We start from the raw sequence: 12,065 nt of genomic DNA, 5'->3' as shown, positions 1-12,065 counted from the left end.
GCTGTGTAGTGAGGTTTTGTGAGGCTTTGATTCAACTTGTGTTACTTCTGGTTGCGTTGCCAGCTGAGCGGCAAAGCTTTGCGGGGCTTCACATTGTCTTGTGTTGGTTCTGATGAGACTGCCAGCTGTTTGTTGGTTCCTTTGGGGAGATAAGTGTCTTATAGCACTGGCCAAGGGTTCAGAGAATCTGGGTTGCCACTTTGGCTACCAGGACTCAATCTCCCAGATGCACTTGTGTAGATCAGGTCACGTTAGGTTACCCTAGTCTGCCGGAGTGTTCTCTCTTTGGCTTTGCAGGTGACTTCTTAAGCTCTTGTTGTTTGTCAGAGAGTCCATGATGTTCCATTTGGAGTCTGGGATGGACTTTTCTTTGTGGAGCCTTGTGAGTGCAGCAGGTGCAGCCTTTCGGAGTGCAATCCTTTCTTTGGTGAAGTCCAGGGGTCCAGCAGGGCAGATCTTCTTCTCATCTTCTTTTCCAATCAGTTATCTGGTGAGCTCCGAAGAGCTGCCTTATTTATTCTTCATTCCTGGGCTTGAGGGAGGGGAGTACCCTAACCAATAGTAATCAAGATACCTTCCTGTGAAGTGTGGAAAACTTCTCACCCAGAAAGCAACATTCTCCCAAAAATGAGAGTGTGTCTCCGTAACCCAACCCAGAGGTGTGACTAACAACTGACTACACTCCACTTCCAGCCCCACGCCTAATCTAATTAGGGGGGGCTCCCATCTGGCTAGAGATCAAGAAAGTGGGGGTAGCCTGGGTCTTGTGATATCTGCTTTCTGCTGTGCCTCCGACTTTTGAAGTACAGCTTTTCTACCCACCCTTCTTCCTCTCCCTGGCTTCTCCAGGAAGGAGATCTCCTCCAAACAAATGGCTGTATTGTTGCAGCCCCAGGCCTCTTCACATCCTATCAGGGAGCAGTTTAGCTCAGGCTGTCAAATGCTGACCAACCACAAGTGGCTGCTGCAGGGCTGCTTTAAGTAACTTCAGGATAGTAAGTTCTAAAACTACTTTCCTGGAATAGTTATAGAAGATCTGACCTTGGCAACTTGTTGGGTTTGTTGTAACTATTATTTTGATACTTTGAATTATATGGCTAGCTAGCTGTAATCCAAAGTTAGACCTTATTAAATGTAATAAAGTCCTCCCTATTTTAACCTACGGTGCTATCAGCACTACCATAGTGAAAAAATATGTTGGCTGTATTTCCCTACCAGAGCAATTAAAACATTCTTTATATTGTCAGAAGGGGGATGGGAGCACACTGCCTCACATCCCAGCAGAGTTCACCCCTTTGCATTATGGTGATTGCAGTTCACAATTAGCGCTTACTTGAATATTAGAAGGAGTAGTTCACCAAAGTTGGTGCAGGTAGTGCTGTTCATCTCTAGACATTTGTTTCTGGATGTTATCCTTCATCGGTAGAGATCAAAACAAATTTTATCAGGGGTTACTGAGAATGCTGCCACAGTCCTCTCAGTACCTCTCAGATGCTCACAGGCGCTTCTCCGAAAGGTCGTCAGCTCACTGACTCAAGGAGCCTTTTGACACAGAAGGGGGCTAGGAGCACACTGCCTCACATTCCAACACAGTTCACCCCTGTGTATTATGGTGAATGCAGTCCACAATTAGCGCTTACTTGAATATTAGTAGAAGTATTTCCCAAAGTTGGTGGAGGTAGTGCTGTTCATCACTAGACATGTGTTTTGGGATTTTATCCATCATCAGTAGAGATCAAGACTAATTTTATCAGGAGTTACCGAGAATGCTGCCAACAAGGGCAGATCTTAGGGGTGACTCATAAGTAGGGGTGGGAGGAATTTGCTGAGTTTTACTCCGTGATGTTTAATTCTATGAAGTTTCATTCCGCAAATTTACACCAAAGGATGGAAATTATACAAGTCAGGCTACTTGTGCGGCAATTTAGCAGCAGAAGCGCGAGCAGCGCTAAAAAAACAGCTGGAACAGCACCATGTAGTGCAGAAAAGCTTGCGGTCATTCGAGTTTACTTTGCTGCAGCTCGAGTGAAAAATCTACTTGAGTAGCAGCAAATCTACTCGAGAAGCAGCCCTTTGACCGTGACCACACACAACGGCCTGCATTAGAAAATGGTGCTAGGGGATGAAAAATCTTGTTCGCATTTCTGGAGCCTCCCAGAATAAATTCCACTAAATGGTTTTTGGTGAAATATGACTGGAACTCTGCATTACAAGAGTAACCAGGAGTCGCAAAATTCGGTGAATTCCGCAGGCAGAATGAAACATTTACCTATCCCTACTTATGAGTAATAGAAAGGTAGATTGGGATTTTTGGAAGTGCTTTTAATTCCAAATCCTCATCATCAGCAAATCCCAGGACTACTAGTCACTTCTAAGTCTTCGGGACATCTCTGTCATTACCCAGCAGCGCCAATAAGAGGGTTGACGTAATCCTCTCACCTGTGATCTCCCGTAGCTCCCTAAATACTTCGGTCCAAAAGCATTGCACACCGGGGCAGAACCAGGCCATGTGAGCAAACCCCGCACCACTTAATTCTTTTCCCCACCCATCACCTACCCAAGCAGCGCCAAGAAACCAAACCGGTGTACGTGCGCTATATAAATCTAAAATAACATAACATAACATAACATCAACTCCACCGCGGGAACAGCACAAACTGTCTCGTAAACAGTGGCGGCCCCACTGCTTTTAGCAGTGGAAATAGAGGAGAAATACAATGATAATAACTGGATGTTATTATCATTTTATTAATTCCTGTGTCTGTGTGGGGCGCAGCGGGGTGGGTCTGCTCTGCTCTGAGAGATGGGGAAGGAGTGCTGATACTCTGTAAAATGCGAATGAATGTTTGACCGGCCTTCTCTGCTCACTTTGCTTGTTCTCCATGCAGGCTGCATTACAGCCTGTATGGAGAACATGCCCAGGCCCCCATTCCCCATCTGAGCACTGAACCATGGCACTCAGACCAATCACAATGCTGCATTGCAGTGTTGTGATTGGTCAGGGGAACCTGGAGGCTTAGCAATGACCAAGGACGATGCGGAGAGATGTGAGGAGGTGAGTTTTAATTTTTTTATTTTTCTGCACTTTAATTTCTCCCATTAAAAAACAAATGGTTATATGTTTATTTTATACATTTAACAGTGCCACATGTGGTGAAAGGTATGTCCTGTGCCACAGGTACATGTGACACAGACTCTCATTCACCAATACACATATATCTCATTCATACGCACACATGTTCATACATCTCCAAACACCAGGCTCTCACTCACACACATGGCAGGCCTGTCATCGTGCCCGTAGACAAACTATTTTTACTAGGGGTGGCCGGAATTTGCGTAGGCGCACTACGCAAAGCTCCGCAAAATGGTAAAAAATCTCAGCGAGCACGCAAAAGTTCCGCAAACACGCGGAAATACTTTTTTCCTGTCCGCGAACGCTATTTGCGTGCTCGGGGAGAAATATCTTGTGAAGACGTATTTTGAAAGCGCGAACAAGCAAAAAATTCCGCGAAGCTGCGGATCACGGAATTATTAGCAATTTCGCGTTCTCCGCAGAACGCGAAATTACCCAAATTCCGCAAGCGGAACAGAATTTACTGCCCAGGCCTAATTTTTACCATAGTCTTTGGCTCTATGGACATTATGCTTAAATTCAATGAAACTGGACCTGGGGACTCTGGTAACAATGCACAAGTTCCTTAGCCTTCAGTAGCTCACAATCATTTTCACTGATCAGAAGTAGCTCTCACTGCAGAAAAGGTCAAAGACTTCTGATCTAACACAACCATCACTCACCCATATCATGTTGGATCCTGAAAAATTTCTGAGGGTGAATCCAAAACTATTTTAAAAGCTATTCTGGAATCTGAAAGACATTACTATGCAATTATAATACTAATAAATATATTTCTCATTAGGCGCAAAAATGTAAATTAGTATCAAAAGGATGGGTAAGTGGTACAAAATATTTGGGTTTGGAAGAGCGTGCAGATGTAGCACTAGACATTTTGTCATTACGCTTTGCGCTGTTCCAGGACCAGGTAAATTTTTCAACATTTTCCGCCCGCAGGTTCGACTGCTCCCACTGCGCTCACTCCTGGACCTCAGTACGTGTGTGGATCCTCTTCCAAATGAAACTGGAAAAGAAGAGAAGACGAGGAACTGTGAAAATGCACATCTTGAAGCAGAAGTGTAACCGCTGCAACGCTGGAATTTTTGAAGATCCAGAGTTTACCGTGGAGAACATCAACATCATCTTAAACAACCTGCTGATCTCCATCCTGGAGTCGTGCTACGGCGAGGACGTGGATGAAGACGAGCTCCAACCCATTGTCGTGTATGGAAGCCACCATGGGCCACACCAGCCAGAGCACTGCACTGCCTGCCAGCTAGGGATGTGTGACTGGACTCCGAGTGGCAACAGGTCTTCTAAGAAGCCATCATCTACCGATTACGCTTCTGATGCATATCAGCGCCAGTACCCCAGAGAGTCGACTCCACCCCAATATTTTGTCTCAAAATTTGTGCCTCCCACCAACAAATTTGAAAACCAGCCCGATTGTAACTCTTCTGGGTGGAGCTTGTTTCGCATGTTTATTGTTCGTATACTGAAATTCATATTACGATTGTTTTTCAAGTAAACTAGTTCAAATGGGCCTAATTTACAAAGGTCCTCTTTGGATAACACCAATGGCAGGGAAATTAAACCCATGAAAGAATTCATCTAGCTTTTTTGAAGACCCTCACCCACTCTATTAGTGGCACATTTCATCATCAGGTCTCAACTGGTCCCTATACACCGGGTTGGGTTCACCCAAATTCTAGGGATAACTTTAGATTTTACCTGCCCGGGTTTTTTAAAATAAAAATACCAGAGGGACACTTCAGTGTCCCTTTATTAGTGGGTGGCCTCGGTATAGTCACAATCAGATGTGGGTGTTAACGGATATTATTGTCCATACACCCTTTTATTAGTCTACTTGTTTCAGCCTTAGAAATATAGCCGCTGTGAGTCCTAGACTTTCTTCTGGACTTATTATGCATCCTCACATTATGGTTTGGTGTCAACTCCTGTTCTTACCAGTCTGGTAACATTCAAGGGACAACACAGAAGGGCACATATGGTACATGGATGTTGGACTATTCTCCGGTTATTTCACACGAACTCTGCGGGTGTGGAGGTCAGGCAGGCGCAATGGCTGGGAGACTCTTGGGGGAAATGGCCAGAGAATAATCCGGCATCCACATACCCTATGTGTCCACTTTCTAATGAGGAATTTAGCATCACTAATATAAATTGAGTTGACAACAACCTGAGCTTATGGGAAATAATTCATGAAGACAAATGTTATCCATTCACTAGAGGTGGGGGTTCACTTTTTTCCTGATTGGGATAGGAACTCAACCACAAGAGAAGATCAGGTTATTTTGATTAGGTCCTGAAGAACTGCCACAGGTGCTTTTGGACAATATAGGCATGCAACATGTAGACCTATTCATTTACAAAATGTTTATAGATAAGCGATCACCCCAGTATCATTTATTGAGAATAAAGGAACATTATTTGCCCTATACTCTCTTAATTCATTTTAATCTTAACATAGAACCATCTCATAAATAAAAATGACCATCAGGGTTCTATAGTTAATTTTAATCCCCCGACACCAATCTTCCAAGAAAAGTCCTGTTCATGCCCTCTAATACTGGGGGCATTTGAGTTACCCTTTAGACAACCATATTGGTGATAAAAAGACCTCCGGCAAAGATCCCTTTTGTGGGGCACTTTGGGAATTGCAGTGTCGGTCCAATGAGGAGCGTGGCTCAGTGATGAAGCATGCCACCCCTGGGTGGGCGAGGGTTTTTGCTCCACTACGCCAACGCTTCCAGTGGCCTACAAGATCTGGACATTGAATACTTGATCTAGGATCCAATATGAAGCTACATACTTCTTTTAAATTTGTAGAAACTTTAGGGGAGTATAGACTGGCAGGAATATCTCTCAGTCCACTACATTCAAGGTACTGAAACCGGTGCTCCATTAATAAACTGGAACTTCAAGAAACTGTGGAAACATTTTTATGATGATCCAGATGATATGCTTGTGGTATGTTTTAATTCCCTAATTGGATGTTTGTCTATAAATGAAAAGGTTTGTGAGAACCCACAATCTCTTATCTGATTTAGATTTGCTTTTAAAAAGCTGTCCTATAAATAAAAAATTGACTTGATTAAATTAGACTGGAAATAAACCAAGAGTGACCTGTTCTGAAAAACATATTTGAGGAAGGTCTTTAAAGGCACCTTCAAAACGCTATTAAATTATACTTCTGTTATGATCAATGAACAGGTCCATATATACTTTACATTTGTACTGCATTCCAAATAATGTTTATAAAACGTGTGGGATTTGCTTCGGAGATGCTTTAGAACTACCTCTAACACCAATTCCCCCCAAAAAACACATGTGACAAAAAATTAATTTGAAATCCCAATGCAGAGAAGCAGTTTAACAGGAAAAATATTGAAGCACCTGCACTGCTAAAACAACTCTCAAAACAATTTTAATTTTGAGGAGTGCGCTTTAAAAATTGTTGAAACATTAACTGCTGTAAAGAGAATTTTGAAGACCTACATGGGTAAATTTCGCAAGATTGTAAAATGCACCAATATCTCTAATTATTTGGTATTTAGAGAATGTTGCCCCCTATTTGTTTTCCACCAAATAGTCAGGTAATACCTGGCGGAATTTTACGAGAAAAACTGAAATTATCGGATATTGGAAACTCGGAAAAGCGAAAGTGTCAGGTGTTCCTATGTTACCTCTCAGCCGGAAGTGGAAAACAGAGAACAGGAAGTGGTTAGGCAAGGGGTAGATGCCACACCCAGTGGTTTTGGTAGTTGTCGGGTGCGATATTAACTCCCCGAATACCAGGCCACGCGCGTTGAAACCGTAAGTGATGAGAACAGCACATGACTGTACTTATTTACAAGTGTGAGCAAATCTTCATACTTCAGTTGCAATCTGAAAATCAACTGTACGGCATGCTGTCCCACTGGAGGCTGATGAGGGGTCGGCGGCCCACCTCATCCTGAGTTACATGGGTGTAAATCCTCACAGTCACCAGCAGAGTGCTAAGGGTGTGGTATGTAGCCGGTGGTGCATTTTGGAGAACACATGCTTAAGAATTACAAATAATTTGTGCCTCCTTTGTGCTTTCCTAACTTCTGATATGTTTCGAATAACTTGCTCATCTCACTCACAGGTGTTTAAATGTTATTGTGGTTTAGAAAAAATGACATCTTACAGCTTTTCTTTCTACGCTCCTTTTAGCACTGCAAGATTGTGACATAGTTCACTTTACAAAATCCTCTAACTTTGCACTCAGAGAAGAAAGTGAACAGTCTCTATGTGAAAAGAACAAGCATTGGTAAAGCCAATAGGGCTTGCACGTGAGAGCTAATGGCTTTGGCAATGTTTTGTATTCATGTTGTACAGCAGCGCAGATGCTTTGTAGTTTGGCTAAAAATAATTTTAAAAATTGCTATGACGCACTCAGGGCTAATGCATGTTTTTTAAGTGCATTAATGTTGGATGCATCATCATCCTTTTTTTATATTATTATTTTTAGCCATGCTGCACAGTAGCTGCACTGCTATACAGCATGACTACAAACCATTACCAAAGACGGCAATGCACATGTTGTACAGCATGTACAAAAGGCAATTGAAGATTAATAGCCACAAAGACGACACCAGTTAGCTTTGCCAACCCTTGTTAGGTCGTGACACAACACCCTTTTTCATTCGGATTAATCAGTTAATCTCCTTATGCATGAAACAGAAAGATTTTTTTTTAACATTAGTCAAAAAGTCCCATCAGTTAAAGATAGCAATTGCACACATTTCCGTGTCATAGTGAAAATACATTTGGAAGCAAATAATATCTGATGTCACAATAAACATCCATTTCAAAGGAGAAAAGGGCTTCTGTGAAGTACGTGTGGAAGAGTAAAACACAGCTACAGGTGGCAAAAGGTTAAGCAAAAATGACAGGGAAGAAGAAAAGTAGTGTCTCAATCACAGGGCAATCACCAGAAGGACAGCAAGCAAGCGGAAGCAATCAGTACTTGGTCCATGCTCCAGCCGAACAAAGAGCAAGTGAAGCCAGCACACGCTGCCCAATCAGAAGGCAGCAAATAAGACTGACAATGATGCCGGCAAATATTAATCAATGGGTGGGCTGCAGCCCCTTGTTGTATACAATATCTCTGGCAAGCGAGAGTGAATGCGCTGTCACCGGCAAGACATAAAAAGCAGCAATCTGGCAGAAGACATTGCCCGATATTTGACTTCTGCCTTTGAATGCACAACAAATGTGACAAGAGAAAAACAAAATGTAAAGGCCTCTTTATTGCTTAATTACCTTCTGAACTCCAGAAGGGTTATTTTTGGGGTGCTTCAGCATGCAACACCACCCCTCCTTCCTGCACCTATGTTTTTATGGCCAATGCTGCAGAAAGTGTGTTACATCTCACAGGAACTATCGACCTGTAGTTTTTCCCCCACCTCTTCTGCTTACTGTGAGACTTTTCACTGCTCTGTTCTAAACTACACCACCTCCGGAGGTTTGCGAAGTATAAACAAATGACTTCACCAGCATCTTTGCAAAGTGTGCACACTGCTTGTGCAGTACTGCTGCATCCCTAATATGTAATGAGTGAGGAGAAGAGAGAAGGGTTAGAGGTGCCATGAGGGAAAACCAATGATACAGTTCCACCACAGCCTTTGCATGCGTGCCCACCCACACATTGGCAGGCAGCTACACACACACTCATGCACGTAGTCATAGATACATGCAAACCTAGACAATCAAACGCAGGTGTGAACTCACATACACACAAACACACACTCACACACACCTACAATCACAGGCATGCACACCCATGTATGCATGCATGTCTGTGCACACACAGGCACCCATAGATACCCATACCAATGTGGTCACACAGACAAGTGCATAAGAACGCAGAAGCTGACACAGAAACACACACACACTCTCGAAGACACAAACACACACACATATGCCTGCAACCACACATGCTCATACAGCAAAACGTATGCACATTCCCCTACATACAAAATGTGTTCATGCAAACAAGTGCATAAGAAGGACATGGGAGCCAACATAGAAGCACACACACAGACACACACTCATGAGTACACAGCCACACTCAAGAACACACAAACATACACACGTGCATGCAGCCACTCACGTACACAAAACACTCCCCTGGGTTCACAGCCAGAAACATCAAATTTCCTACACACACACACACACACACACATCTACAAGCATTCACATGCACATCATATTTACATGCACATATACACACACATGCACATCTATACAAATGTGCGCATACAATCAAGTACATATGAATATAGAAGTCAATATAGGCACACACATGCTTACACACACATTGTCAAGGCACACAAACACAGCAAGCAGGTACAGCAAAGTATAATACAATTATTGTGTGATGCTGTGAAACTGAATGAACACTGGGAAAATTGTAATTTGTCTTTATGTTATTTTTAAATTTGGAGACAGACTTTTCTAGCTATAGCCAGCACTTATTTCCATGTTACTAACACATACTTTTACATTTCTCATTCAGTCCTTTATGCTTCAGTTTACAAATCTGTATAAACCTGTTAAACCACGTTTTTTGCAAATATAATGCATTTCTGATTTTGTAAATTTGTACAAATCTGTCAAGCCTCCTTGACACCACCAAAATTATGATACTTAAGAGAAATAAAAAGTCTATTTGTGTCGACTATTACTTTCAAGAGAGCTATAAGAGATGCCTCGTGCGATAGTGGAATGTACTGTCAGTGAATGAGAGGTTTTAACAACACGATGAAACACGGTCAAAATCGTGCAGGCAAACTGCACAAAATCCGAGTTCAGTAAAACACAGAACCAGCATTTACCCACTTCCGGTGACGTAAGTTCTGAATGATGCTCAGTTTGCACAGCCGGTGACGGTGAGTACCATGTTACTATTAACTAGTGTAATATCCTAAAACTTTCCAAATGTAGAAGAAGGAAAGGCTGGGTTGACCTAACCACGCTTCCCACTCATGAACTGCAGATCACCGTAGATGTGAGAGGTGAACGTTAACTCGCTGAGCCATCTTGCCTGCAGCTGCCAACTCGCTGGTTAATCACGAATACTGCGATCAAAGTCTTCAATACGGCACAAGGATTGTTCCCCATACACCTTCAGCAACAACTTAACTAGCTATTGGTGCATTCTGAAACAGAATGTTGTCTTCGCCAGTGCAAGTTTCAACACACATTGACGAATACTGGCTATTTTATAAGGCCAACTGCTTCGTCATTGAGTGACGAGTTTGTGTGTGTGTGTGTGGTTGTGTAGAGGGGTGAGTGGATGGATGTGAGAATGACTGAGTGTGTGGATGGATGAGTGAATGTATGGTTGATGAAGGAGTGAGTGCATGGGAAAATATTTCTCAAGAGTGCAGAAAGGGATGATTAAATGGACATGTGTTTGTTCAATGGTTGTACAATGAATGCATGGCTGGTTGAAAGGATGTGTGAGAGGAAAGAGGGATGTAGGCGGGTATTGCCGAACCTACAGCCTGAGGTCGTGGAGAGCAGTAGTGCAAAATAAAACCCACCAGCAATCACCAGTTTTATGACTTAGCAATCATTACACCGGAGGATATGGACCGTTATGCCAAGTATGCAATCAATCAATCAATCAATCAATCATTTGTAGAGCGCGCTACATACCCGTGAGAGTCTCAAGGCGCTGGGGGGGCTGCTGCTACTCGAAAAGCCAGGTCTTGAGAAGTCGTCTGAAGGCCAGCAGGTCCTGGGTCTGTCGTAGGCCGTTGGGGAGAGTGTTCCAGGTCTTAGCGGCGAGGTAGGAGAAGGATCTGCCGCCAGCGGTGGTGTAGGAGAGTAGGGTCTGCAATCCTATGATCACCCAGATTTTTTGCTTTTGCTTCATTGGTTTACGACTTTCCCCGGCTGTGGGCCTGCCAATCAGACCCACAGCCTAGCTGTTCTCTCTCGAAATTAACACACATGTACATTAGGTGCATCCACCAATTGGAACTGGGCCGCCTTAACAGTCCCTGTATCAGCATACCACAGGTATCCAGGGCATCGGTGTACCCAGGGCCTACCAGGGGCTGCAGCATGTATTATGCCACCCCTGGATGGCCACCCAAATCTGACACAACTGGCTGCACGACAGCTGGGGCAAGGTGGTGTAATCACCCGTTGCTGTAGGTGTAGTATTCCTATACCTAACCCTAAAATGGACACATGGATTCCTATCAGTCACTCCTATGGCAGGCCTTATCAATCCTGAAGGCAGAGTGCGGGGAATCATGTGGGATGGTGCTCTGGCACGAGCTGAGCCCGTCGACGGCTTGCGGAACCAAGTCCTAATAGCCGTTCCATGGTGACGCGGGCCAACTACCTTAAAATGCATTATAATCCTCGCGGTTATTTGCTAACTTTGGCATCGCATCACCCACACATGTCGAGTAAGGTGTCATACGAATTGGAATACGAACCCCTCGCCAATTCTGGCGACGGGGTTAGCATTCCACCCTTCTAGAGGGACACGACATGGAAGTAACCTTGAACCCCGGTTAAAGTTGACTCAAGCCTCAGCATCACAAAATGGATGCTGCCACCAGACACAAGTCTGACCTCCTGCTGCTGGGAGACCTTCCAGCGAGGGGAGCTTGGACAAAGGGTTTCCTGTTGAGGGCGGTGTTAGCACCATCCCAGACAGGGTTTGTGTATCCCAGGTAGGCAGGGCTGAAAGGAAGGTGATTGCAAGTGGCACCCCGGTGCTCACTGTGCATAGCCCGGCTCAAACCAGTTTCGGGGGCACACCAGCCCCTGAGCTGGGGCGAAGCCGGACAAAGGATAGGGGTGTAACCACCCCCCTCCTGGCCCCACCCATAGGTACGACCTAGTCACGGGCCAGCCCCTTTTCCTAGAATAAAGGTGG

At 44.0% G+C, this 12,065-nt stretch overlaps 1 protein-coding gene across 1 annotated transcript in view; it reads left to right on the top strand.

Annotated features, from left to right (window-relative positions):
• Positions 1 to 9,843, top strand: part of LOC146788679 (receptor-transporting protein 3-like) — a 36,105-nt gene extending 26,262 nt beyond the window's left edge. Inside the window, exon 2 of the mRNA XM_085635909.1 lies at positions 4,073 to 9,843. Within this exon, the coding sequence (XP_085492035.1) occupies positions 4,073 to 4,643 (571 nt within the window). The 3' untranslated portion in view covers positions 4,644 to 9,843. The remainder of the gene's footprint in view (positions 1 to 4,072) is intronic.
• Positions 9,844 to 12,065: the final 2,222 nt, after the last annotated feature.

The sequence above is a fragment of the Triturus cristatus genome, chromosome 11, assembly GCF_964204655.1.
Source record: "Triturus cristatus chromosome 11, aTriCri1.1, whole genome shotgun sequence".
In the NCBI taxonomy this organism is placed as follows: domain Eukaryota; kingdom Metazoa; phylum Chordata; class Amphibia; order Caudata; family Salamandridae; genus Triturus; species Triturus cristatus.
The sequence above is the reverse complement of the archived record's forward strand: the minus strand, read 5'-3'. Positions and strand labels throughout refer to the sequence as shown.